The 23,692-nt window shown below is 38.1% G+C and overlaps 1 protein-coding gene across 3 annotated transcripts in view; it reads left to right on the top strand.

The window, feature by feature from the left end:
* The window catches only part of CCDC68 (coiled-coil domain containing 68), a 51,053-nt gene that overhangs the window by 11,438 nt on the left and 15,923 nt on the right, over positions 1–23,692 (top strand). For 2 of the 3 annotated variants that reach the window (XM_087439259.1, XM_087439257.1), the window contains exons 2-7: positions 3,901–4,029; positions 5,389–5,475; positions 8,507–8,647; positions 9,806–9,931; positions 11,668–11,796; positions 16,561–16,643. In XM_087439259.1, the coding sequence (XP_087295385.1) occupies positions 3,913–4,029; positions 5,389–5,475; positions 8,507–8,647; positions 9,806–9,931; positions 11,668–11,796; positions 16,561–16,643 (683 nt within the window). In that variant the 5' untranslated portion in view covers positions 3,901–3,912. The remainder of the gene's footprint in view (positions 1–3,900; positions 4,030–5,388; positions 5,476–8,506; positions 8,648–9,805; positions 9,932–11,667; positions 11,797–16,560; positions 16,644–23,692) is intronic. The other variant, XM_087439258.1, reaches the window with a different exon arrangement.

Raw genomic sequence — 23,692 nt, 5'->3', positions numbered from 1 at the left:
ACTGATCTCTTTGCTTGCCTCTACTTTCCCACTGGTTTTGCCCCCACCCCGTACCACACTCTAACCCAGGGGTCAGCAAACTTTCTGTAAAGGATCAGATACTAAATATTTTAGACATTGCTTGCCACATATTTCTCTGTCGCAGCTCCTGAACTCTGCTGTTGCAGTGAAAAGGCAGCATAGACAGCATGTGAATGACTGGCCATGGTTATTTTAGAGTCAGACTTCATTTATGGACACTAAATTTGAACTTCATATAATTCGCATGTGTCACGAAATGTTATTCTTCTTTTGACTTTTTTTTTTGAATGATTAAAAAATGTAAGAACAACACTTACTTAGTTCATAGGCTGTCCAAACAGGCGGGGAGCCGGAGTGGGCTCATGTGTTGTGATTTACTGACCACTCTAGCCTGACACCCCCCTCTGGTTTCCAAACACATTGCTTATTGTCTCTATGGGTATTCCTTTTACTTCAAGCATTTAAATGTTGTTTTGGACCAAGAACTTAATCCTGGAAGAGACTTCAGAGAACCGAGTAATAGAAGTACTTCCACTCGTATTCTGCAAAAGCACATTTGCTGAGTCGTGGCTGCCAAATCAGCTTCAGCAGAAACAAATAGAAGCCATAGTGGCAGTCTAAGAAGATTTAGAATAAAATGGAAAATCCTTGGCATACGCTTCATTGAATTTTAATTGAAGATTTCATTGAAGATTAAAGGATAAATGCAGGACTTTGAGCTATCCCCAGAAGCTATCTAGTTTTAAAGGGATGCTAACAAATATGAAAATTCTTTGTGTGTTTCAACACAGCATAGATTCTTGCTAAATTTTAAATATTTTTGAGGTTGTTTTTTCTCACTAGGGGAGCCAGCCTCAATGTGATGGAAACACCCTTGAACTTGGTGTCCAAAAGAGGAAGGTTTGAGTTTCAGCTCTGTTAGTTTTACTGTGATCTTGGGTAAGTCAACATCACCTGCGGGAGTCTTGGCTTCCTTGTCAGTAAAATGAGATTAATAATCCTACCTCATAGGCCATTTTATTTTTTAGTTCTTTACTGTTTATTATGGAAATTTCAAACAGAAACAAAACAGGTAGAGAAGGATAACGAATGCCACGTGCCCATGCCCAGCTTCAACAATTCCTGGCAACTTGAAAAAATTCTTTCATCTTTACCTAGCCCCACTTTTCCTCTCTATTAGAGTACTTTAAAACAATTCCAAATGTAACATTATTTCACCTGCAAATATGTCAGTATGTATGACTAATAGATAAGATTTTTTTTTTCTTTTTGGTGAGGAAGATTAGCCCTGTGCTAACATCTGTTGCCCACCTTCCTCTTTTTGCTGAGGAAGATTGGCCCTGGGCTAACATCTGTGCCCATCTTCCTCTACTTTATATGTGGGACGCCGCCACAGCATGGGCTTGATAAGTGGTGTGCAGGTCCACGCCTGGGATCCGAACCTGGGAACCCCGGGCCACCGAAGTGGAGCATGCACACTTAACCACCATGCCACCCGGCTGGCCCCCTAGATAAGATCTTTTTAAAGAATATCATAATTCCATTGTCACACCTAGCAAAATTACAGTGACTCTTTAACATCGTCTATTATCCAGTCAGTGTTCAAATTTCCCCAGCTGTCTCAAAAATGTCTTCACATAGCTGATTTATTTGAATCAGGAGCCAAAGAAGATTCATATATTGCATTTGATTCTATGTCTCTTAAGACTCTTAATTTGTGGCAATTTCTCTTCTCTTCTCCCCATCTTTCTTCATATAATTAATTTGTGGAAGGAACTAGCTATTTGTCCCATAATATTTCACCTAATCTGGATTTGGCTGATTGCAACCTTCACACTTGTAGACTCATTGAACATTTTCCTCCTGTTCAGCTGTTTACTGTCCTTTAGATATAGAGACTTGATTAGATTCAGGTTCACTTTTTTTTAAAGCATATTTCATAGATAATGCTTTCTACTCGTGATTGTACCGCATCTAGAGGACATAATGTCTGGTTGTCTCTTTTTTAGTTATGGTAAGATTGATGAGTGGGGTCCCTCAGGTTAATACATTCTTCCTCAACCTCTCATTTGATGTTTTTAGCACTGGTTGATGATGACGGTTGCTTAGATCCATTTCTTTATAAGGGGTTGCAAAATGTAGGTTTTCTAATTCTATCAATTCTTTTGGATTTATTATAAGGAATTCTTTAGAAAAATTTCCCTCATTAACTCTTTGGTTACCATGAAATACAGTTCATACAATAAAGGCAAGATAAATGCTTGTTGGTGTCCCCCTTACACCTTTTTTTGGGCTAATTTTTAGTATAATGGTGGCCTGTCTCTATTGAGTTGGATGATGAGGGTTGGTGGTGGTAGAGGTGGTGATTTTTTTCCTGTGTTCGTAATTTCAGGAACTTAAACATTTTTGATCTATTTCAATCCCTCACAGTCATTCCTCTTCAAGTTAGGCTTTTGTGTCCTGTTCAAGTAGTATGCGTCACTTTTTTGCTTTCTAGTATGACAAAATATCTCAGGCTCACCTTATACATTTCTTCCCCCAGACCTGAATCACTCAAGAAGCCCTGTTTCTTTTTAGTAGAAAATGGTATACTGAGACCACAGTCTGGGCACTAGGAGTGTTAATTGCTTCTATTTCTAAATTTTTCGGTGGATAGACCTAGAATATACATTTTTAAAGCAAAATAAATCATTATTTTATTCTCATAATTTCATTTCAGATTATAAAGTTTTACATAACATTTTTGGTTCTAATTTGTATATTTTTTTCTCTTATGCTAAAAATCTTGGTTCTTAGTGATGCTAAGACAAGGAGTTCCTGGCTTTATTCTGCATCATGCACTCATGTGGATGAGTGCGTGCGCATGCATGCACACACACATATGATAGTTTCAGAATAGTGATACTAGTATTTCCACTAACGATATTATTCGTGAATGTAGTTTAAGATTGTTTTGCGACTCTTTTTGTTCTTAGGACATAACACACCTGTGATAAATAGTCCCTGGTATGTGTTTTAAAGCCACGTCAAATAATTTATGTGGCTATGCCACCAACTTGATATACAGATATATTCATTTGTTTTATTTGTTTCTTATTTTGGAGGATTTCACTTTTTTTTCTTTTTAATTTAGTTTTATTTTATAATGAGGCAAAAGAATTACATCGTTCAATGTCAAACTATAAATCACAAATTTTCCCCTTCCATCCATCCCTTCCTTCTTATAGAAATTATGATACAAATATCCTTTTGCGCACCATGCTTTTTCTTTGAGTAATACATCCTAGAGAAGACTCCAGAGCAGTAGTTTATTCAACCAGTCCTCTTTTTGTGGGCATTTGTGCTTTTCTCAATCTTTTACGATTACAAATATTTCTTCAGAAAATGGCCTTTACAGACTATTGAGAATTCAATAAAATGTAGTATATTAAAGGTATGTGTAAAGTACAAAATGATATACATATGTGTGTATATGTGTACATAAGTGATATATATATTCATATGATTTTGTTATAAACATATTATTTTAGTTCCACAGACATTTATTAGGTACTTACAATGTCCTAGAATATGAAGACGAATAAGATGTCTCTACTCCTGAGGTCTTACAGTCTCATATGTGGAATAAAAGAACAATTTCACATTTTTCTTCTCAGATAATTTAATTTTTAAGTTTCTAATCAATGATTGTTTCAGTTGGTGTTTTTTTATATTAAATTAATTCCTGGATTTATGGATATATACAGATATCAATAATTTATAATATTTTCTACTAGATTTGATTACAGCGCTAATACAGAACTTCTTTCAGTTTACGAACCGGATAATCATCTCATCAAAGAAGTTAGTTCTGTCTAACTGATTTATGTTTTCCTAAAGCCAGAACTCACAATGACAACAGTAACAGTGACCACAGAAGTTCCCCCAAGGGGTAAGATAGAAGACAATTCTGCCTTGTATGAGTCCACAGCAGCTCACATTATTGAAGAAACTGAATATGTGAAAAAGGTATGTGGGCACTGGAAATCATGTTAGCATGATACGATATATATATATATTTTTTTATAATTTTATTTATTTATTTATGTTTCCCCCCAAAGCCCCAGTAGATAGTTGTATGTCATAGCTGCACATCCTTCTAGTTGCTGTATGTGGGACGCAGTCTCAGCATGGCCGGAGAAGCGGTGCGCTGGTGCGTGCCTGGGATCCGAACCCGGGCCTCCAGCAGTGGAGCTTGCGCACTTAACCGCTAAGCCACGGGGCCGGCCCCAATATGATATTTTTAAATAAAGTCTAATATGGATTGGTGGGCTTTGTTTTTTCCCTCCATAAAACATGTGAGGAGGAATAAACCTAGTTTGGCAGACGACAATCTTGATAGTTGGAATTTAAACACATATTTAGTAATTTCTCTTGAGGATATGAACCTCTGTTCCTACACTTGGAGTAAAATTGAATAACGAATGGGCCAGGAGGGGTCGCAACAGCTCTCAGCACTAATTTGTCCCCCACTCTTTGCTGCTGCACTTCCTACTGTTTTATATCATTTCTCAGTTGTTTCATGAGCGTCGATACTGTGTTTCCAAGTAGCTATTTAGGTTTCCTGCTGAGTTTCTGTCTCACTTTGCCTTGTTCCTTCTCACAGTTCAAGGTCGATATCGCCAATGACTACATGTTGGCATGTTACTTCATTAAAAATGTGAAATCTTGTCAGAATCCAATGATAATGGCTGAGAAATGTATATATTCTTATGAACTGTTTCTTAGAACAGACAGAAAAATTTGGCCGTAGTAACATTGCAACTTATTCAGATCGATTAATTCATCTTTGAGTATCTTGCAATTCCATAGGTCACCAAGACACGGGGCTTATCTTTCATGCATAAATTTGTATGATCGCCTCTTAGTAATTATTCGGTAGTAATTACTAAATAGCAATTATTCTCTAGTAATTATTTTGTAGTAATTACTAGATAATAATTATTTTGTAGTGATTACTAAATAGTAATTGTTTTATAGTAATTGCTAAATAGTAAATTAGTACTAAATTACTATCTAGAAAAAATAGAGCTAAATAGTATTAAATGCTAATTACTAAATAGTAATTACTTTGTAGTTTTTTTTTCACTTAGGCTATGTTTTTGGTTTGACTGAGAAAACGTTATGAAGACCAAATGCTCATTTTCTGCCGTCTAAACAATATTAGCCTAAATACGACTTAGGTTGATGGCAGTTATTTAAATCTGAGATCAGTATATATGTATTACTGTCTAGATAAATGAGGTACACTGTAGTTGGTATAGAGAAAAAAGGTATTTGGCATTAAATGCTTTTGGAAAAAATAAAATATTTATTTTTTTCTTCTAGATTCGAACTACTCTGGAAAAGATCCGAAATCAAATGTTTAAAGGTGAAGTAGGACATAACAGTACAAATAACAAACTAGATGCAAAGGTATGAATTTATCAAAATGTACCACTATTATTCCTTCCGTAAATAAACATAAAGCCATATAGACTTTATTTAAATAAGTTTTTTGGATTATTATCAAATTATTCTTTGAAGCTTTGAACAAGTGTTAAATATTTTGTTGATATCTAAAGATGTTAATGGGCATATGTATGAAATATTAAACCACAGATGTCATTAGTAGGATCAGATTGGAATGACGGGACCTTACTTTACTATTTTAAACTGGGCTTACTTATCTAAAGTATATAGGAAGATGTTGGCCCCACCAAGATACGTGGCAGCAGTATTTCCCAATGACAGACAAAGGTACAAGTTTTTAGGTTTACCTGGGCCACACCAATGGACACACAGTTGAAGCCATTAGGCCAAGTGATCAGACAATTGATAAGCTTAAATGCACCCCCTCCCCTACGACCAGCCTTATTTTCTTAAGGTCGAGCAATCTGCATTTAGCCTTGTCTGGATTATGCCAGGTTAAATCTCATCTGAGCCAAGTGCACCTCATCAATGTCAGTGTTATGCACTGTGTAGTATGGCCACAGCGAACACCAGAACATGGGGTATGACGCATAAACATAGTCTTCTTTATCATCCTCAGCCTCCCAAACTAACACAACTAGCTCTAATCATTTTCTTAAATTAAGTGCTCTGAAATTGGAAAAAAGGTTAATGTTTACGAATAATGGGAAAGATCAGAAATTCAGTTTTGGCTATGTTGAGTTGCCTATTTGTCCTCCAAGTGGAGGCTTCTAATGGGTGGCTGGATATCTGATTCTGGAGTTGAAGGTAGAGTTCTGGGCTAGAAGATCCAGGCTACAAGGTAGAGCTTTTGGGAGTAAGGACGGTTTACAGTCCTGAAACTGGAGGAGATCACCAAGCATGTGAGTGTGGATAGACAGGAGAGAAAATATAAGCACTGAGTCTTGAGATTTCCAACAGTTAGATGGTGGGAAGAAGAAGAAGAGTCATCACAGGAGGCTGAGAGAGAGGCTAGTGAAAAAATAGGAGAGAATGGAGTCACTGAAGATGAGTGAAAAAGGGTTTCAGAAAGGGGTGAGGGACCACTGTGTCAAGTGGTGTCAACGGGTCAGGTAAATTGAGGACTGAACATTGACCATTGGCTATAACAATGGAGATGTCCTTAGTGACCTTGATAGGTGTAGCTTCTTAGGACTGGAGATGAATTGTGTTCTCAGTGTGTTTGCCTCAGCCATCTCAAACCACAGAAGGTCAGCAGACAAACCGAACCCTTTTTCCTTCAGTATCTGGGCAATGTCCTTGTAGGGATTTAGCCCTAATGGTCTAGGGCTTTGCTACTCTCAAAATGTGGTCTGCAGTCTCCGCATCATCAACATCTTCAGGGAGCTTGTTAAAAATGCAGCATCTAGAATTCCACCCCAGACCTCCCGAATCAGAATCAGCATTTTAACTACTATCACCACGTGATTCATATGCACATTAAAGTTTGAGAGGCACTGATGTCTGACCTTTGTATCTGTCTATCACTGCCGGTAGTCTACTTTCTACAAGAGTCTTTCCATCAAATCTTTTTTGTTTTGTTTTGTGAGGAGGATCAGCCCTGAGCTAACAGCTGTTGCCAATCCACCTCTTTTTGCTGAGAAAGATTGGCCCTGGGCTAACATCCATGCCCATCTTCCTCTACTTTCTATGGGACGCCACCACAGCATGGCTTGACAAGCAGTGCGTCGGTCCGTGCCCGGGATCGGAACCTGCGAACCCTGGGCTCCCAAAGGGGAGCACACGAAGTTAACAGCTATGCCACCGGGCCGGCCCCTCCATCAAATATTCTTTAACAAACTGAAAAAGGAAATAATTCCGACTCTGTATATGGAGAGTGACAGTATGTACTAGGGTCTGGAGTAAATAAAACAAAACCATGACAGAATTATGATGACTATATTATTTATATGCCCTACATTCTTTTTGGTTTTTATTTCTATAAATGTAGTCCATATATTGTACTGGAAAGAATATAGGCTTTGTTCTTAAACAAACTTGGATTCTAGTTCTTGTTCTGGCAGTTACTTTAGGTATAACCTTGGGCTTGTTGGTTAAACTCTCTCATCATCAATTTCTTCATCTATGTAGTGGACACAGTGCCTTCTAGTGTTTTGAGTATCAGACCAAGGAGTATATTTAAAACATCTAAAAGATTACCCAACACATAATAAGTGCTTAACAAATAAAACGTGTTCCTATAATTGTAGGGCATGTATAATTGTATAATAATTCCTCAGTCTATCTTGAAATAATTTGGCAGAGCGCAAAGAGCATAGGATGGACAATCAAGAGGCTGTATCATGAGCTCTCCCACTCATTGGCTACGTAAACTTGGGCTCTGGCCCTCAGTTTTCATGTCTGTAAAATTGATGGGGTTGAGTTAGATGGTTTCAAATTTCCTTTCCATTCCTACATGTCCTTGATTCCAGAAGAGATTTATTTCATGCTCCAAGTATATTTTCAGGGAGCTAGAGTTTACATAGAGTTACACTGGCAGTAACATTCAGTTCTGACATCTCTGATTGGAAATTTAATGTGAGTTGATTACAGTGAAGCATCTTTGAACACTGAATATTATGTATTGTAGCTATTAGGTCTGATTGTATTAGTTTGTAACGAAATGTAACCAAGATGCATTTATGTCTACAACTTAGACAAAAAAACCAAAAAACAAAAAACTGCCCTTGTGGATATTATTCATGTCCTAAAAGGGACCTAATAGTATTATTTAAAACTGTAGGGAATATAAAAGGCATAAAAGATGTACTTCTACTTCTTTTTGATATAAGAATGTACTCAAATTTGAGCAGCTATAGAGGCTGGCTGCTGTACCTAGAATTCCTCATTGATATTTGAGATTCAAAAGATTTATTTTATTTGTGCTGACCTGAATCTTCCTTGATATATGTAGTACTGAGTGATAATTATTATTGTCAGAGTTTGTAAAGGCGTCGAATGTCAGCTCTGTGATTTTCACGTTTGTTTATTTCAGCACTCTCGAAACCTTCAAAATGGCTCTGATTCTGAAATGGATCCCTCTAGCTGCAGTTTGGATCTGCTCATGGAAAGGATAAAAGGAAAAGACCTAAAGCTCTTAGAAATGAACAAAGAGAATGAAGTATTGAAAATCAAGGTATGACCATTAGAGGAAATTTCTCATTTTGTATTTTGAGCCTTTGAGCCAATAGGATAGACTCATGGATCTGTGAAAGCAAACAGACATCCACACACATCCATCGATTCACACATATGCTCACATGCATTTCACAGATTAAATCTCACTCTTTTCTTTTGGAGACTACTTTTATTGTTAAAATGATCTTACAAAAGTTCAACAGGTATAAAGTTTCAGTTGTGAGAGATGAATAAGTTCTAGAAATCTGCTGTACAAAATTGTGCTTATAGTTCATACTGTATTGTACTCTTAAAAATTTGTTAAGAGGATAGATATCATATTAAGTGTTCTTATACAATAATTTTTTTAAATAGTCTTTACATATTTAATAAATATTAATTAGAGCACTCAGTCAATGTCTCATTATTTTATTTAATTAATCTACTCTTGAATGCTTTATATTTTCTCTTTTTTGGGTTATTTTATCTGCAGTCCTACAATGAATATCTTGGTGGTTAAATCTTTCCAGCCATCCTTGATTGTTTCTTTAGGTCAAATTCTTTTTTCTTTTCTGAGGAAGATTCGCCCTGAGCTAACATCTATGCCAATCTTCCTCTATTTTGTATGTGGGTTGCCACCACAGCGTGGCCGCCACTGAATGGTGTAGGTCCACACCTGGGAACTGAACCCAGGCTGCAAAGTGGAGCGCACTGAATTTAACCACTAGGCCATAGGGCTGGCCCCTTTTTAGGTTAAATTCCTGAAAGATTTATAACACTTTAGCTTTATTGCCCTTAATACTCCAATCCTGTCCCACTGCTATTTTAGGAAAATAAATCTTTTTGTACTATTGTGGACATCTATGATAAAATGCTTGCAAATATGTATATAAGCTGAACTCTTTGTAGGGTGCGGTGTATAAATGCAGGGCATTGATGTGTGCGGAGCTCTGCTTTGGCCTGGCCAGTGCAAATCCATCTGCATGACAGCCTACTAAATGGGAGGATTCTCATTTTGCATTTTCCAGATAACAGTATCTTTTCTCCTATCCATTGTCTATGAGGGTGCAAAGGGTACAGTTACAGCCTCTGTGGTTTTAATTGCCTGTCAAACTGTTCTGTCTTTAACCCTTTTTATTGTAAATGTCAAAACATGCACAGTGACCTTTTTTCCTAGCTCGAAGCCTCCAGAGAAGCAGGAGCAGCAGTTCTGAGAAATGTGGCCCAGAGATTATTTGAAAACTACCAAACACAGTCTGAAGAAGTTAGAAAGAAGCATGAGGACAGTAAACGCTTACTCCAGGTACTGAGCTAGTAGCTTGTCTGTTGGAGAACTAACCCCTGAGCTGCACAAGTCCCTCTTTTTGGAGGAGTGAGATGTGAAACAAGTGGTGGCCCAGGGACTTGGCAGGCCCTGGTAAGGACAGGGTAACTGTCTTCTGTGCCCATCTCCCCCACCCCTGCTTAGCCCAGCACCTAGATGCTGCCGAGCCACTTGCCAATAACCCTGCAGAGCACAGGTGGGAGGGAGGCTGTGCCACCCTGCCTAGAAGTCAGGGCTAGCCCAGGTGACACTGACCAGTGCCTTCTCTTCTGGTTCTGCCTTTGACTAGCTAGATGACCCAGGTTGAGTCTACCTCTCTGGACTTGGGGTTCCTTGACTCTAAAATGAAAAAGTTGGGCTAGATAAATGGTTTAAAAAATCTTTTGGTCCTAGAATACATTTTTCAGCTTTAACAAACAAAGAAACAAACATTGCATGTATGTGTACATATATATATTTTTAAATATAAAAATTATATATTTCATATTTTAATATATGAGTATATATAATTAAAATATTGAAAACACATGAATATGTATATGTGTGCATATATATGTATATGGATATATTTCATAGACATACATACACTTTTTGTTTGTTTTAAAATCTGAAGTATGTACCCTAGGACCAATAAAACTTTATCTGAATAATGTATTCTAGGACTGGAAGAGGGAAAAAAATGTGTGTGTGTGTGTGTGCATGTGCGTGCGTGCATGTGCGTGCATGTGTGTCTGTGTGTGTGCATGTGAGTGCGCGTGTGTCTGTGTGTGTGTGTGTGTGCCTAAACTCAAAAGAGGGAAGCTCATTCATGCTGGAGTGGGGCACATGGATCTCTGCCCATTCAGGCCCTAGGAAGGTCCCCAGGGGAGCACAGTAGGAAATCCACTGCAGAGGGGACGGGCCTTCATGCTTCAGTCTGTGATGGTGATGTTCGCAAACTCACACGCATGCAGGGCGCAGATAAAGAACTAAGTGAGTGAAGTGAGCAGGCTTGTGTGGACCCGAATGCTCTGCATGAGTGGTGGGCCCGCAGGGGCTGGAGTGCACACATCCCTGCGAGGGGGCCTCAGCCTCAGCCTGGAGTTGCCTGGCAGGAATGCCCACTTGGTGTTTTCAAGAGAAGCCAGACACATTTTTTTAACTGTAAAATCTTGAGTTCTACTAAATACACCTACAAATGTGTGTGTGCATGTCGGTTGGAACACTCCCAGTATGGCCTATGGGCTGCCAAGATGAAGACTTCTGTTCTGTGGTCTTGCAGCACAACTCCTGCTGTGTGCCTAGGAAATAACGCTTGACACAGTGGGAATAATTATTCTGCTTTTATGACACCTTCTGATTAAAAATAAAACATTTTTTCTTAACCATCTAAGATTTTATTTTTGTTTTAGATAAGTCTTGTTAAGAAACTTAAAGTCAAAAATTTTGCTTTTCTTAAATTAGCTTCTCTCTTTCTTATACCTGTTATATGTTTTATGGTAGTATGTTTTATGGTAACAAATGTAAACATTCTAGGAATAATATTTATATATTATTAATTCTCCATTGATTTAGTGTTGTGCTAGTCCACCAGAGAACGCTGAATTCAAGAAAATAATTCTAAACACGTGCGAATTATTAAATTTTTTTTGGCTACTCAGAAAATGAGAGAGGGAGGTAATATATGTGTAGGTTTAATAAAAACAATAGTCTGACAACTGCTTTTCTGACCAAAGGTTAACAAACTTGAAAAAGAACAGAAATTGAAGCAGCATGTTGAAAATCTGAATCAGGTTGCTGAAAAGCTTGAAGAAAAACATAATCAAATCACAGAATTGGAGAACCTTGTACAGAGAATGGAAAAGGTAAGACCCTGGAGAGTTAAAGGGAGTTCTCCCTGACAGGGTTAGAGTAAGAATTAAAGAAAATAACACTAACATAAATAACATTAAGTGAAAGTACTCTTTGCAACTCTGAAGACTTTAGAAAGTTCTCAGTAATGTTAGTTTCTTCCCTTACATATTTAATATGACCTGCACTGTAATTACTGATTTCTCTCTTTACAAATACTGCGGACACCTCATTGTCTGTCATGTTTTCTTTCTAGTAAATGTATGTCTTAGAAAGGGGAACCAGGTGAGGCTGTGAATGGAAACGATGGAAAAGATCATAAAGCCCACCTACTGCTACTAATAATAAAGTGGATCCCTGCAGTCATAGTATTGTTATGTATGAGTCTGTGTCGCTGTTTGGCCATCCAAGTTCACTTTAGGTTTGTAAAAACCTATTGCTGCACTAGGACAGATATAGTTCACATTAAGAAAAGACATTCTGGAACTTTCAAAAGAGACAACTTAGGGAAGAGTAATAATAGAATGAAAACTATTAAAAGTTTCATGCAGTATTCCTTTAAGTAGCTGGCTTGCCAACTATATACAAAAGGTGAGCACATACATTTAATCATGCATGCCTTAGAATTTAGAATTCAGACAAACCAGGGAATATTTTTTTAAATAGAAAAACAAATAAAAAATTGGCATCTCAAACTGAATGGGGGGTAGATAAGAATATAGGCTTTGACTTCTAGTAAATATTGCCCACTAAATTTTTATATTTATCATCTTAATTCCTTGATTTGCCTCTTCTCTTCTCAGCCTTATTTTGCTTGATAAGTCTGCCTGAGTTGATGCCATTTTAGAAATATCACTTCAAAAGCATCACGTTTCAACATTCAGGTTTCTTGCCAGAGGAACTTTGATTAATTTTTTACATATTGCCCAAGAATTTAATTTATAGCACTGTGAGTTTGGCTGAATTTGTAACCTTAATGAAGGTCCTATGAGGAAATAATGAAAATTAAATAAGCCCAAACTTAACTGAATCTAATAATAATAATGTATAGCTACATCTGAGCATTATATTTTAGCCAGAATCACTGGGCTAAAATGTCCTCAATCAACTAGTTTGTCCAGGTGTGGCAGTTTATAATTATGATGTTTTGGAGAAATTGTAATATTTGAAAGGATATTTCGTAGCATTAGAATATTTATCCTGTAATAAATAGTTTAACAAACTAAGATAGCACAAAGATTGTTTGCATTTAGGAAAGAAAGACAGTTCTGGAATGCAAATAGGTTGTTGAACCAACAACTTGATTACCCAGTTTGACATTTAAACTTATACTTGCTATCACCTCAAACCCACTAACCCTGGGTTAGGTTTAGTGCTAGCTGACAGTCCCTGAAAATTAACAAAAGAACAGTGGTATATAATTTCTAGTTCTTAGTAACCCCAGGAAATCTGTACTAGATGTGAGTTCATCTCCAGATTCTGGGATAAATTCACTCGACTATTTATTCGACAAATATTTGAGCACCTATCATGTACCAGGCAGAGCTGGAGGTGTGATATCTATTTGTGAATGAACCGGGTATAGTCTCTTTGGGGAGATTACAATGGAGTATGTCTGGGTTGTGTGGGACTCAAGGAACTTCCCAGCTCTCCCTTCATTCATTCTGCTAGGGGTCCTTAGGGAGGCTGACACCCCTATTGAAGGGAGGGAAATGTACCCCAGAAGGAGGTTAAGTGGCTCAGACACTGGCAGACACTTTTAAGAAGTGATGGCTAAGCTATTGTTTTAGTATTGACCCATAATGATGGGCTGTCTCTAGGAGCTGTGACAGAGTGAGTGGACAGGATGCCCATGGTTCAGCAAGCCCATGCAGTAACCTTCCAGAATACTCTAGTTCAGTGACTTTCTACAGTGGAGCCTACTGGAATGTCTGGGAGGTGGAGGTAGGTGGGGATGGAGAGGAAGGACAATGTGCAAGAGCTTTTTTAAAAAAAAATATTTATTTTAAAGATATATTTGTAAAAGAAACAAGCACATAAATAAAAGTATAAGAAGCAAAGCTTGGCAACATCTTCTTGGTTTAAGGAAATACTGAGAATACAGGCTGTGTTGAAGGGTCTCTCAGGTTGGGAGTGTACATTAGAATGAGGGGAGGGAGTACAGAGACTTTTGTATTAATAGGAAAAAGACATGAGTTCAAAAAGGAAATGAAAATTAAAAATGAACATCCACAACAAAGGTTGATAAATATTGCCCTGGTAGTGGGTGCCCCCTGGAGAAGGATTCATTTTCTACTCTCCTGAACAAGCCACTGCTCCAGTAAATAGCCATTAGTGGGATGAGGTCTGGTAATGAACACATTACTTAAAACCTTCACCATCTGTCCCCCTTTAATCAGGAATGCAGCGAGAATGAATTCCATAAACACAGTGATAAGCCGGCAAAAACGCCCAATAAGAGCATTTTAATATGGCATATGTTCCTTTTGCTAACAGTGCAATTCTGTTGCATCATATTTCTTTTCCAGTGTCATTGATTTAGCACTATTAGAATTTTAGAGCTCAAAGGCACTTTTGAGACCACCTAGTTCCTCATCATGATTTTATAAACGAGGACGGTGCAGACAAGGAACTATTCCACGGTCCTCCAGTTACCAGGGCACAAACCTTTCCATTATGCCCCTGTCATCTCTGATGACAGATAAAAATGATATCCTTGGTTTCTAAATCATTTAGATGTTAACATATGGCAATGATTTAAATTGGTGTCCACTCCACCTTGATCAATAGGGCAAGGGAACTCGTGAGGTTCCCAGAGGTGCTGTTTGGGAAAGAGTGGATTGCCCACTGGGTGGTGCTGTGTACTCCTTTCCCTTTTTAGAAGATACTGTCCCTGAGAAGAAGTGCTAGCTGGTATGGTGTGATTTTCTGTGTTGTCAGAGAGGAAGCATTAAAAGCCCAAGCGAGATTCTGGGGCCTTGGTCAAGGCAGAGCATTTACTTGTCTAGTCATCTGGTCTGCTTGAACTCTGGTTATGAAGATCCATTAACTGAGAGTAAGTCTATTAGGAAGAATGTTTGTTAAACACGATTTTCACCCCTACAAAATCAAAACATATTATCACTGATGTGTTTCTTTGATGATCCAAGTATTGTAATAAGCTTGCAAGGCATATCTGTGATCCCTCAAATATAATTTTAACACAACTAGGGCTACACCGAGCCCTAGGACAGTTTCTATAGGCGACAAGAATGCTGCAGGAGAGATTTGAGAAAGTCAGTATAAATTTTAAAAATAACAGAGCACATAAGATGTGGGGTGTTTGGCACCTTCAAAGTACTGTATATTGAGGTCCTAATATGTGCCAGAGAAGCATGTAGGCCTTTCACATAAATTATCTCCAATCATCCCAACATTTCAATGTACATAGTATTATCCCCATTTTAGGGATGTTCAAAAAGTCAAAAATACGACTCAAATAAATATAGAATGAATACGTCTGATGTCTTATTCAACTCATTAATTAAAGAGAGAACCAGTAAGTGGTAAAGCTGGTTTAAATAAAATATTTTGAGAAACTGGCTATTTATAGGCGTTTTGAAAAAGGAATATAGAATAGGATTACGAGGTGAGATACAAAGCTGGTTAATATTCTTTAAGGCAATTCAACCATAACCTTTGGGACTATCTTTTCTACCAGGGAGAAATCTACAAATTAACATGCAACTTCACAGACTCAGAGCTCTAATCAAATAATAAAGTCAAACACAGGGAAATTCTCCAAGAGAGTTAAATAATCTTTGTGTAGAGTTATTAAACAATGACCCAATATGACATTAAAATCATACATTGTTTTGATTTCCAAGTTTTGGTTAATTTTTCTTAACAGTGATAAGGCCCAGAGAGGTTAAAACCTTGGCAAAAAGTACAAAGTTTCAAAACCAGGTCAGTCCATGTCCAAAGACTTTCCAATGTTTTTGCTCTACGACGCGGCCTTGTCTTTTACCCATATAAATACTGCAGCAGGAATGATTTTAAACAACATTGTACATGGTGACAGAACATCTCTTTACCATCCGATATAAAAAAGAACACAATCATCCCAGGTTGGTTTTTCATGGATTTGTCTATTTTCCTTTTGGATGGAAAGAGTTTGGTTTAATAATGACATTAAGGCATTTCTTTAGATAGTCTTTCTCAATGTCAAAATTTCTCTTATATCCTAATTGGGGAGTGACTTGACCATTTGTGGCCTTGATCCTTCACTAAAAATACATTTACTACTTTTCTACTTTCTGACAGATGCCATGTGAGCAGGTAGGAGTATCAGGATACCAACAACTCATTCTGATGCAGGAGAAGCAGGCGTCATGGTGGGAGAGCCAATGCTTAGAGAGAGAGGAGCAGGCAGTTTGCCTCTGGGGTGGGTTGGAGAGAGGGAGGAGACGGTTTTACTGAGTGGGGTAAATTTCAGCAGTGGGCTGGAGGAGGAGCAAAAGCTCTCCAGGCAAGCGAGGGGAGTGAAAACAACTAGTCTTGAGGTGCGGTTGAGCTACTTGTAAACCGTGCAGGAGAGTGCCTGACAAGGCTTCACGGGTGGGGGGTGGGGGGCGTGGAACAGCTCCCTATGACATTAGCTTTTAGTTCAAGACATATTTCTAGTATTACAAGGAGCATCTTTTGTGAACAGTTTGCAAGAATGCCCTATCAAACACACACACATACACAGAGAGAAAGTGAGAGAGAAATAAGCAAAATTGTTTCTTATTTTCTCCTAGGAAAAGAGAACACTGCTAGAAAAAAAACTGTCTTTGGAAAACAAGCTGCTACAACTCAGATCCAATGCTGCATATGCTAAAAGGTTTGCAGATCTACCTCCTGAGTAAAAGCACTTTCTGATAGCTTTCCTCACCATGGTCCACTGGCCAATGGACAGAAGGCTACCACTCCCCAGGGAAACAGGAAGACTGAACGTGCTGGAGAGAGGGAGATTTTTTAGCATTAATAGCAGTATGTCTCCCCTTCCTCACCCACTGGGAAATGGGGGAGGGGCAGAGTTCACTGGGGGTCCAGGGAAACTGGTGGGAGGGTTAATCCTTCCGAAGAGTGAATGAGCCTCCTCCCTGTTGACCCTTGGTGCTAAAGAGAATGCTGTTGAGCTCTTCATTCCCCTCATGCTTCTGATTTTGTTAATGGATCTCTGACAGCTGGCATTAAATTGACTGGCCACAAGTGGAATTGTAAGATAGTTTTGTGGTGCTCCCCAACTTTGTAGAGAATGAAGGAAATGTGAAAAACATCCTTAGTTCTTTGGACTTACAAATACTTATAATTCACAAGCAGTCCCAGTCCTTGGTATGCTGGGGGTGGCGTGGTTTTGTGGATATCATACCACTGCTTTACTACTCAGCTACTGTTGGAAACTTCTCTGGAATATCGTGTAATAACTCCTATCACATGAAATTTCCAGAAGTTTTTCTTTTCTTTTCCTTTCCTTTCTTTTTCTTTCTTCTCCTCTCTTCTTGTTTCTGTTCTTTTAATTCTAAGCCCACCACAGTCATTATGTTCTGATATAACATTCAAAGTCAAATCTATTTAAAGATCTTAGTTCATCCATCTAGAGCCATTGCTCCTTGGGGTATCAGGCGCTATTATGAGCCTCAGAATGTACAAATTCCTATTCTCACTTATTCTGTAATATATGCTCAAACATCCCTCTCTCTTGGTCTTTTGATTATTTGTCTCCATTTCCTTTTCCTTCTCTATCTGTCTTTCTCTTCTTCTCTCTCATATGCTATGCCTTCTGTCTGGCTCATATTCATGCACTGGACCACATATGCCACATCCAGAACTGGGCTGACCCTGGCAATTGCACATACGTATTCGAAACCACTGGGATACCATTAACATTAATTTCCCCATATTTTTCCGTCTGAATAAGGTATAGCCACAGAAGGCAGACTTCTGGGAGAGTTTCGTAGCACTCTGCATCTCCGTAGAGAATGAATGATATACTGTGGAAAACATCTATAGTTCTTTGGAATTACTCACATATACTCATAACTCTAACTAAATCTTTGGCTTACCTTATTTTTTTTTTTCTTAAAGAGAGCTTTTCCATGTAACGGAACTACTGGCTGGTACAATGTGCCTTCCATTAAGAGTGCAGACAATCTGAGTTTGATATCTTTCTTTAAAAAATGATTTTTTATTGATAATAGGGTTTTTGTCAGTCTTTGAGCCAAAAATGTAACCATTTTAAAAACAAAACTGATCTATTCTTTCAGTTCTATTATATATGAGCAGTTGTTATAAGGAATTCTCAAAAAGCTCTTAAAGAGGTTTTAAAAGTATTTCGAGGGAAATGGATGTTTTGTGTTCCAGAAAGATGTTTGGACATTCAGGCTTATGCAATTTTCATAGATTGTAGGTATTACAAATATTTATCTTACTTATTACTTTGAGCTGTGAGTAGAGGTATTCACTTTGCTAAGTGACAAGAAAATGAAATTGGTATGAGGCAGACTTTTTTGGTTAAAGTGATAGAGACTTGGTTAAGCTACCACAATAAGAGGATTTCTGTTAGGTTAAGATTGGATAAATATAGCCATAAAGAAGATGCACCTTGTGGGAAAACAGGAGGGCCACCCTTTAGCACCTAATGTGGTTTTAAAAACCAGATTATTTTGTTGCTCCCATTCAGTCATGAGTGTTTGTGAAGTCTCCCTTTTCTCTTGTTTTTTGTTCTTCTGGTATGATTCGTTAACTTTTCCCACCATTTTTCACCAGCTGGTTTGTATTCTCTGTATTTTCCTTTCAAATTCCAGAGGAAGGAGTCTGATTGGCCTAATACTACTTCCCTTATTGGGCAGATTGATCATGTTGACCAACCCCTACGTTGTCATCCAACCAATGGCCTTTTGGCAGACACTCACTCCCAGTCTGTGGTGGCCTTCCCTTACCCAAAGAATAGCCTAGGACTGCTTCCCTGAGCAGGGGGCTATGGGTGATTAAATTTTCCTTAGGCGTAGATGGTGGTTGTGACATGTGCCACGACTTTCTTGAATTACAGTGAGCTTCATTCTGCCATTTTGGTAAAAAGATTCAATATGCTCTAACTTGGCATTTCTAAAATAAAAAAGCATCTCTCAGGATGATAACTTATAAGCATTTGTAATTCAAAAGAAAACGACAGTTTTTTGTTGTATATGGATATGTATATATCATTATAATGTATTAAGCTAATGCTCCCAATTACTTTGAACAAGAGTTAAAAGATGTGGCAGAAGCATCTCTTATTAAAAATAAAGTTGGCTCCGTATTTCTACTACCATCAGCACCAACTGACACATGTATAGAACTTTGCTGTTTACAGGGTGACCCCAGATACCTTAATTTAATCCTTCCATTGATCTTTCAGGGAGGGCACTGAGCTTCTAACTGGTTAAGTGATTACATGGCCTCTCAGAAGTTGTAGAGCTGGGAGTTTGGGCTTTAATATTTTCATAGCAAAGCCCGTGCTCGTTCTGCTATAGAGGAGATATGATCTTCTTTCTCTCATTTCCAGAGACCTCTGTAGACCTTCCGCTTCTAGGAAGATGTAGAAAATGTGTATCTATGAGGAGAAGGCAGTTTCCACACTTGTCGCTCTGCCCTGTGACATCACAGACAAATACACAGGCCCATTTTAGAGTTATCCTTTGGGGAAACACAAAAGTTGTATCTCAGAAAATCCTTTTAAAAAAGGAGAGCATGGGGCTGGCCCCGTGGCTTAGCGGTTAAGTGCGCGCGCTCTGCTGCTGGCGGCCCGGGTTCGGATCCCAGGCGCGCACCAACGCACCGCTTCTCCGGTCATGCTGAGGCCGCGTCCCACATGCAGCAACTAGAAGGATGTGCAACTGTGACATAGAACTATCTACTGGGGCTTTGGGGGAAAATAAATAAATAAAATTATAAAAAAGGAGAGCATGATGCCAGAGACCAATTGGTTCAAAGCCACTATAACAGTGAGGAGCCCAGGGCACGCGGCAAGGTCCGATAATGCTACCCTCTGATGGTATAAGTTAACTCAAAGATGGATTTTAAAGTATCCTGACAAATGATGACAGTCCTTCATGAACTCAATTTCCTTTGACCAAGCCTTTGACAGATACAGGCCAGCAGAGAGACTGAGAGTATGATTCTTGCCCAGTACTTACTCTGTGATCATCCCATGTTATTAGTTAAAGGCAATGCCATTTGTTTTGACATTTCTGCAAGTTAAAGACAGGATTGACTTCCTGTCTTGAATGCTAAGGAATCTAACAGGAAGAGTACCAGAAATGGTATTCTGTTCACTCTGCCTTGGTGGTGAATCGAGAGAGGATCCTCAATGCCCTTCCTCAAAAGGGTAGGGCCAGCGTTTTCCTCTCTTTTGGTTGGGGCTCTTTTGTCTGCTCCCATTGGCATTTCCAGCTGCACACTCTTTCAGCTCCAAGCCTGGGACATATGAGCCAAAAAGAAAACCCAGGGAACTCACCATTGTGTTGTTTCCTGGATCCCAAGCTAGTCTGATTCTTCTCTCCACTTTTCACAGTCTTCTTGTGTTTGCTTATATATTATGTCCAGGTTTTTGGTTGTATTTAATGGGAGGAATGGGGAAAAACATCTTCTGCATCTTCCTGGAAGCAGGAATTTTTTGATTCTGTTTTAATTTCAACATTTGCCTTGTATTTATATTGAGCATTGGGAGGCAGAGCCTGCGTCCTAGATACAGTCATTTGTTAGAAGGGCTTGTCCTCCTTTCCTAGGCTTCCACTTCGTTATGTTTCCTTCCTGCTGTTTTGCTTTAGTGCCTCTGTGTGAAGACTGAGCGCTTTAACTGAAAGATAAATAACAGAGATTAAAGGGAGCTCAGATGGCAGCTTGTTTAAGTATATTCTCACATTTAAAGACCTTAAATGGATGACTAGGTTTCATGTTTATTGAACAATCCTAAGGGAGATTTTCTGCAACTTCCTTTAGTCACTGTTCTAGTGTATGAATGCAAATAAGCCTGAAAGCCCTGTGTTCTCAAGAGTGCTTCTAGAAATACTTTTCTTCCGTCTTGAGACCTATTTCAGATTTTTATTTATCTACAGTGACTTTTATGGTAATACTCTTATGGAATACATGGGGAAATTTCCTGAGCTTCGTATTTTGGGGAGCACAGTATCTACCCCCCACCCCTGTCCTTCTAAAGCAACCTTTTTTCCTTTTGGTACCAGGGTTCTAGGTCATCCTAGGACATAATGAGACCATTTTGAATACTCACCTTTAAAATTTTTGTAAATTTTTTATTTTATTTTTTAAAATTTTTAATGAATTTATGAACACTTTATAAATATTCAAAGTCAACCCGTCTTTGCAAAGCATCCCAAGTTCTTTCTCATTGTTTGCCAGGAAAGTCTTGAGTCTGGCTGCTCTTTCTCCCTTCTTCTTTTCTCCTTTTTCCCTCCTCACTGGAGCAATTTTGAATCTTAGCAGCAGCTGTGGGCCAGATTTCTGTTTGCCTTCTCTGCTGTTTTGGTCCTTGTGTCCTCAACTCATCTTTTTTGTGAAGAGCCTCTTCAAGTCACTTTCTAATTTTTTCTATTGGGATACTTGTCCTATTGATTTGTAGATGTTCTCTATATATTCTGGATACAATGCCTTTATCAGTCATTTGTGTTACCAATATTCTGAGGCTATCCTATTCACTCTTAGTTGATGACTAGAGGTTTTTAGTTTTTGTCTAGTCAACTTATCAATCTTTCCCTTTGTGGTTAATAGTGTTTTGAGTTCTGTTTTAAAAAAATCTCTATTCCAAATTCACGAGTATGCTCTTCTATATTATCTTCTGAAAGTCTCTTGGGTCCCCAGTTTTATTCACAATCTATGTGGAATTTATTTTTGTTATGAGGTAAGGCTAGGATCTATTTTCTTTTTTTTGCTGAGGAAGGTTAGCCCTATGCTAACATCTGTTGCCAATCTTCCTCATTTTTTTTTTTTTTTGCTTGAGGAAGATTAGCCCTGAGCTAACACCTGTGCCAATATTCCTCCACCCTATATGTGGGTCTCCACCACAGCAAGGCTGTCTAGTGGTGTAGGTCTGCATCCAGGATCCAAACCCACGAACCCGGGCGACCAAAGCAGAGTGAGCCGAACTTAACCACTATGCCATGGGGCCAGCCAATTCTTTTTCTTTTTTTCATGGGAATATTCAGTTGTCTCAGAACCATTTGTTGAAAAGACCATCCTCTTTATAACATTCTGCAGAATCATCGTTGATATAAATCAAGTCTATTGGTATAGCTCTGTGATATATATGTCTATGCAAAATAAAAGTGGCATGGATATAGCATAATTTGTTTTATCAGTCTTCTATTGAACATTTAGATTGTTTCCACTTTTTATGCTATGAGGAATAATGAACTACATTTTACATATGTCTTGTGACATATATGTTGTGTAATTATACAGTATTTTTATAGTATAAATTATTTAATTCCATAGGATAAATAAATAGTATGGCTATCATTATACATTATTTGTACTTGTGCAAGGATTTCTGTAGTTTTATAGAAATTAATTTGTTCTGCAGTAAAACAAACTCTTTTTGAAGCTCTCTCATCAAAACTAAAACAGGGAAAAAATTGAAAGATTCTCTTAAGTATTGCAAGTTGCCTGCAAATTACTTGGCTTTGTAAAACTATACTAAATACTAAAAATTACTGAGACGACATTAGTGGTTTAGTGCTGCGCTACTGAAAGCACTTAAAGTCTGGCCCATGGACCAGGAAAATTACTGCAATACCTGGAGCATGATGGAAATGCAGAATCTCAAGCCATACCTCAGCCTACTGGATCAGAATGTGCATTTTAACAAGATCCCAGGAAATTTAACAAGATCCTCCAACGCATATTAAGTTTGAGAAGCAATGTTTTGGTATATGATGTGAAACAAAATGGAGACTCTGTTTTTTCTTTCTAATGACAACATGTTCTTTAGTATCACATGAATTTCCATGACTTTTGTAATATTTGTAGAGGCTATAAAAATCAGAATTGCGATTGCATTGGATGTTGGCTACTAATTATAAAACCTTAATAAGCTAAAATAATATTAAGATATTACTTGCTAAAAAGCTTATTTTCTGAAAGTACGTTGACTTTACCTCTTTAAGACTACAATATAACTTTGTGATGTAGTAAAGGGAGGAATTACTATATCTATTATGCTAAGGCTTAGAAAGGTCGTGTGACTCCAAAGTCACAATGCTCCCAAGTTTGGTGGTCTTGCCACAATGCATGTTGCCTCATAATTCTAATAAAATTGGCAAGAAAAGAAATAGTCCAAAGCTGTGTAATCCATTGCAGTTTCCTAAATGGAGCTTTGGGAAAGTATGAATAATCGAAATTCCAACATCACCCATCTTTTTTCACAATGGTTAAGATAGACTCAAAATATTAGCTGGAATTTAGTTTCCTCCTTTTTTTTTCTTGCCCTACTTATGGGTAGTAGAATTACCAAAAGTAGGAAGCCAAAAAAAAAAAAAAAAAAGGAAAAAAGGAAACACAGGCAATCCACAACATATACTAATCCTGTATCATTGGAAGTTGCTTTCTGGTATATATGTAAAATCTCCATTCCTGGCTCTGTGTTCTAAGTCTGCTATCCCCATGTAATTATCTATGCATTCTGATTGGTGCTAGGTCTGTGGGTGCTCGTAGGCAAGACAGATTAGAGATGTAAGTGCTTCACCTGGCTCGATACAATCCAATCCAATACGACTTGACTCAACTACCTGCTGGAGGGAGGGGAGTCACAGGTGGCCAGAAAGGAGCTTTGACATGAACTGATATTCTTATTCAAGCTCATATCGAGCTAATCGGAGGCTGCTTCGTGGTGTC

The sequence above is a fragment of the Ceratotherium simum genome, chromosome 14 (assembly GCF_057802395.1).
Source record: "Ceratotherium simum simum isolate JZ-2026a chromosome 14, ASM5780239v1, whole genome shotgun sequence".
Taxonomy (NCBI): domain Eukaryota; kingdom Metazoa; phylum Chordata; class Mammalia; order Perissodactyla; family Rhinocerotidae; genus Ceratotherium; species Ceratotherium simum.
The sequence above is the reverse complement of the archived record's forward strand: the minus strand, read 5'-3'. Positions and strand labels throughout refer to the sequence as shown.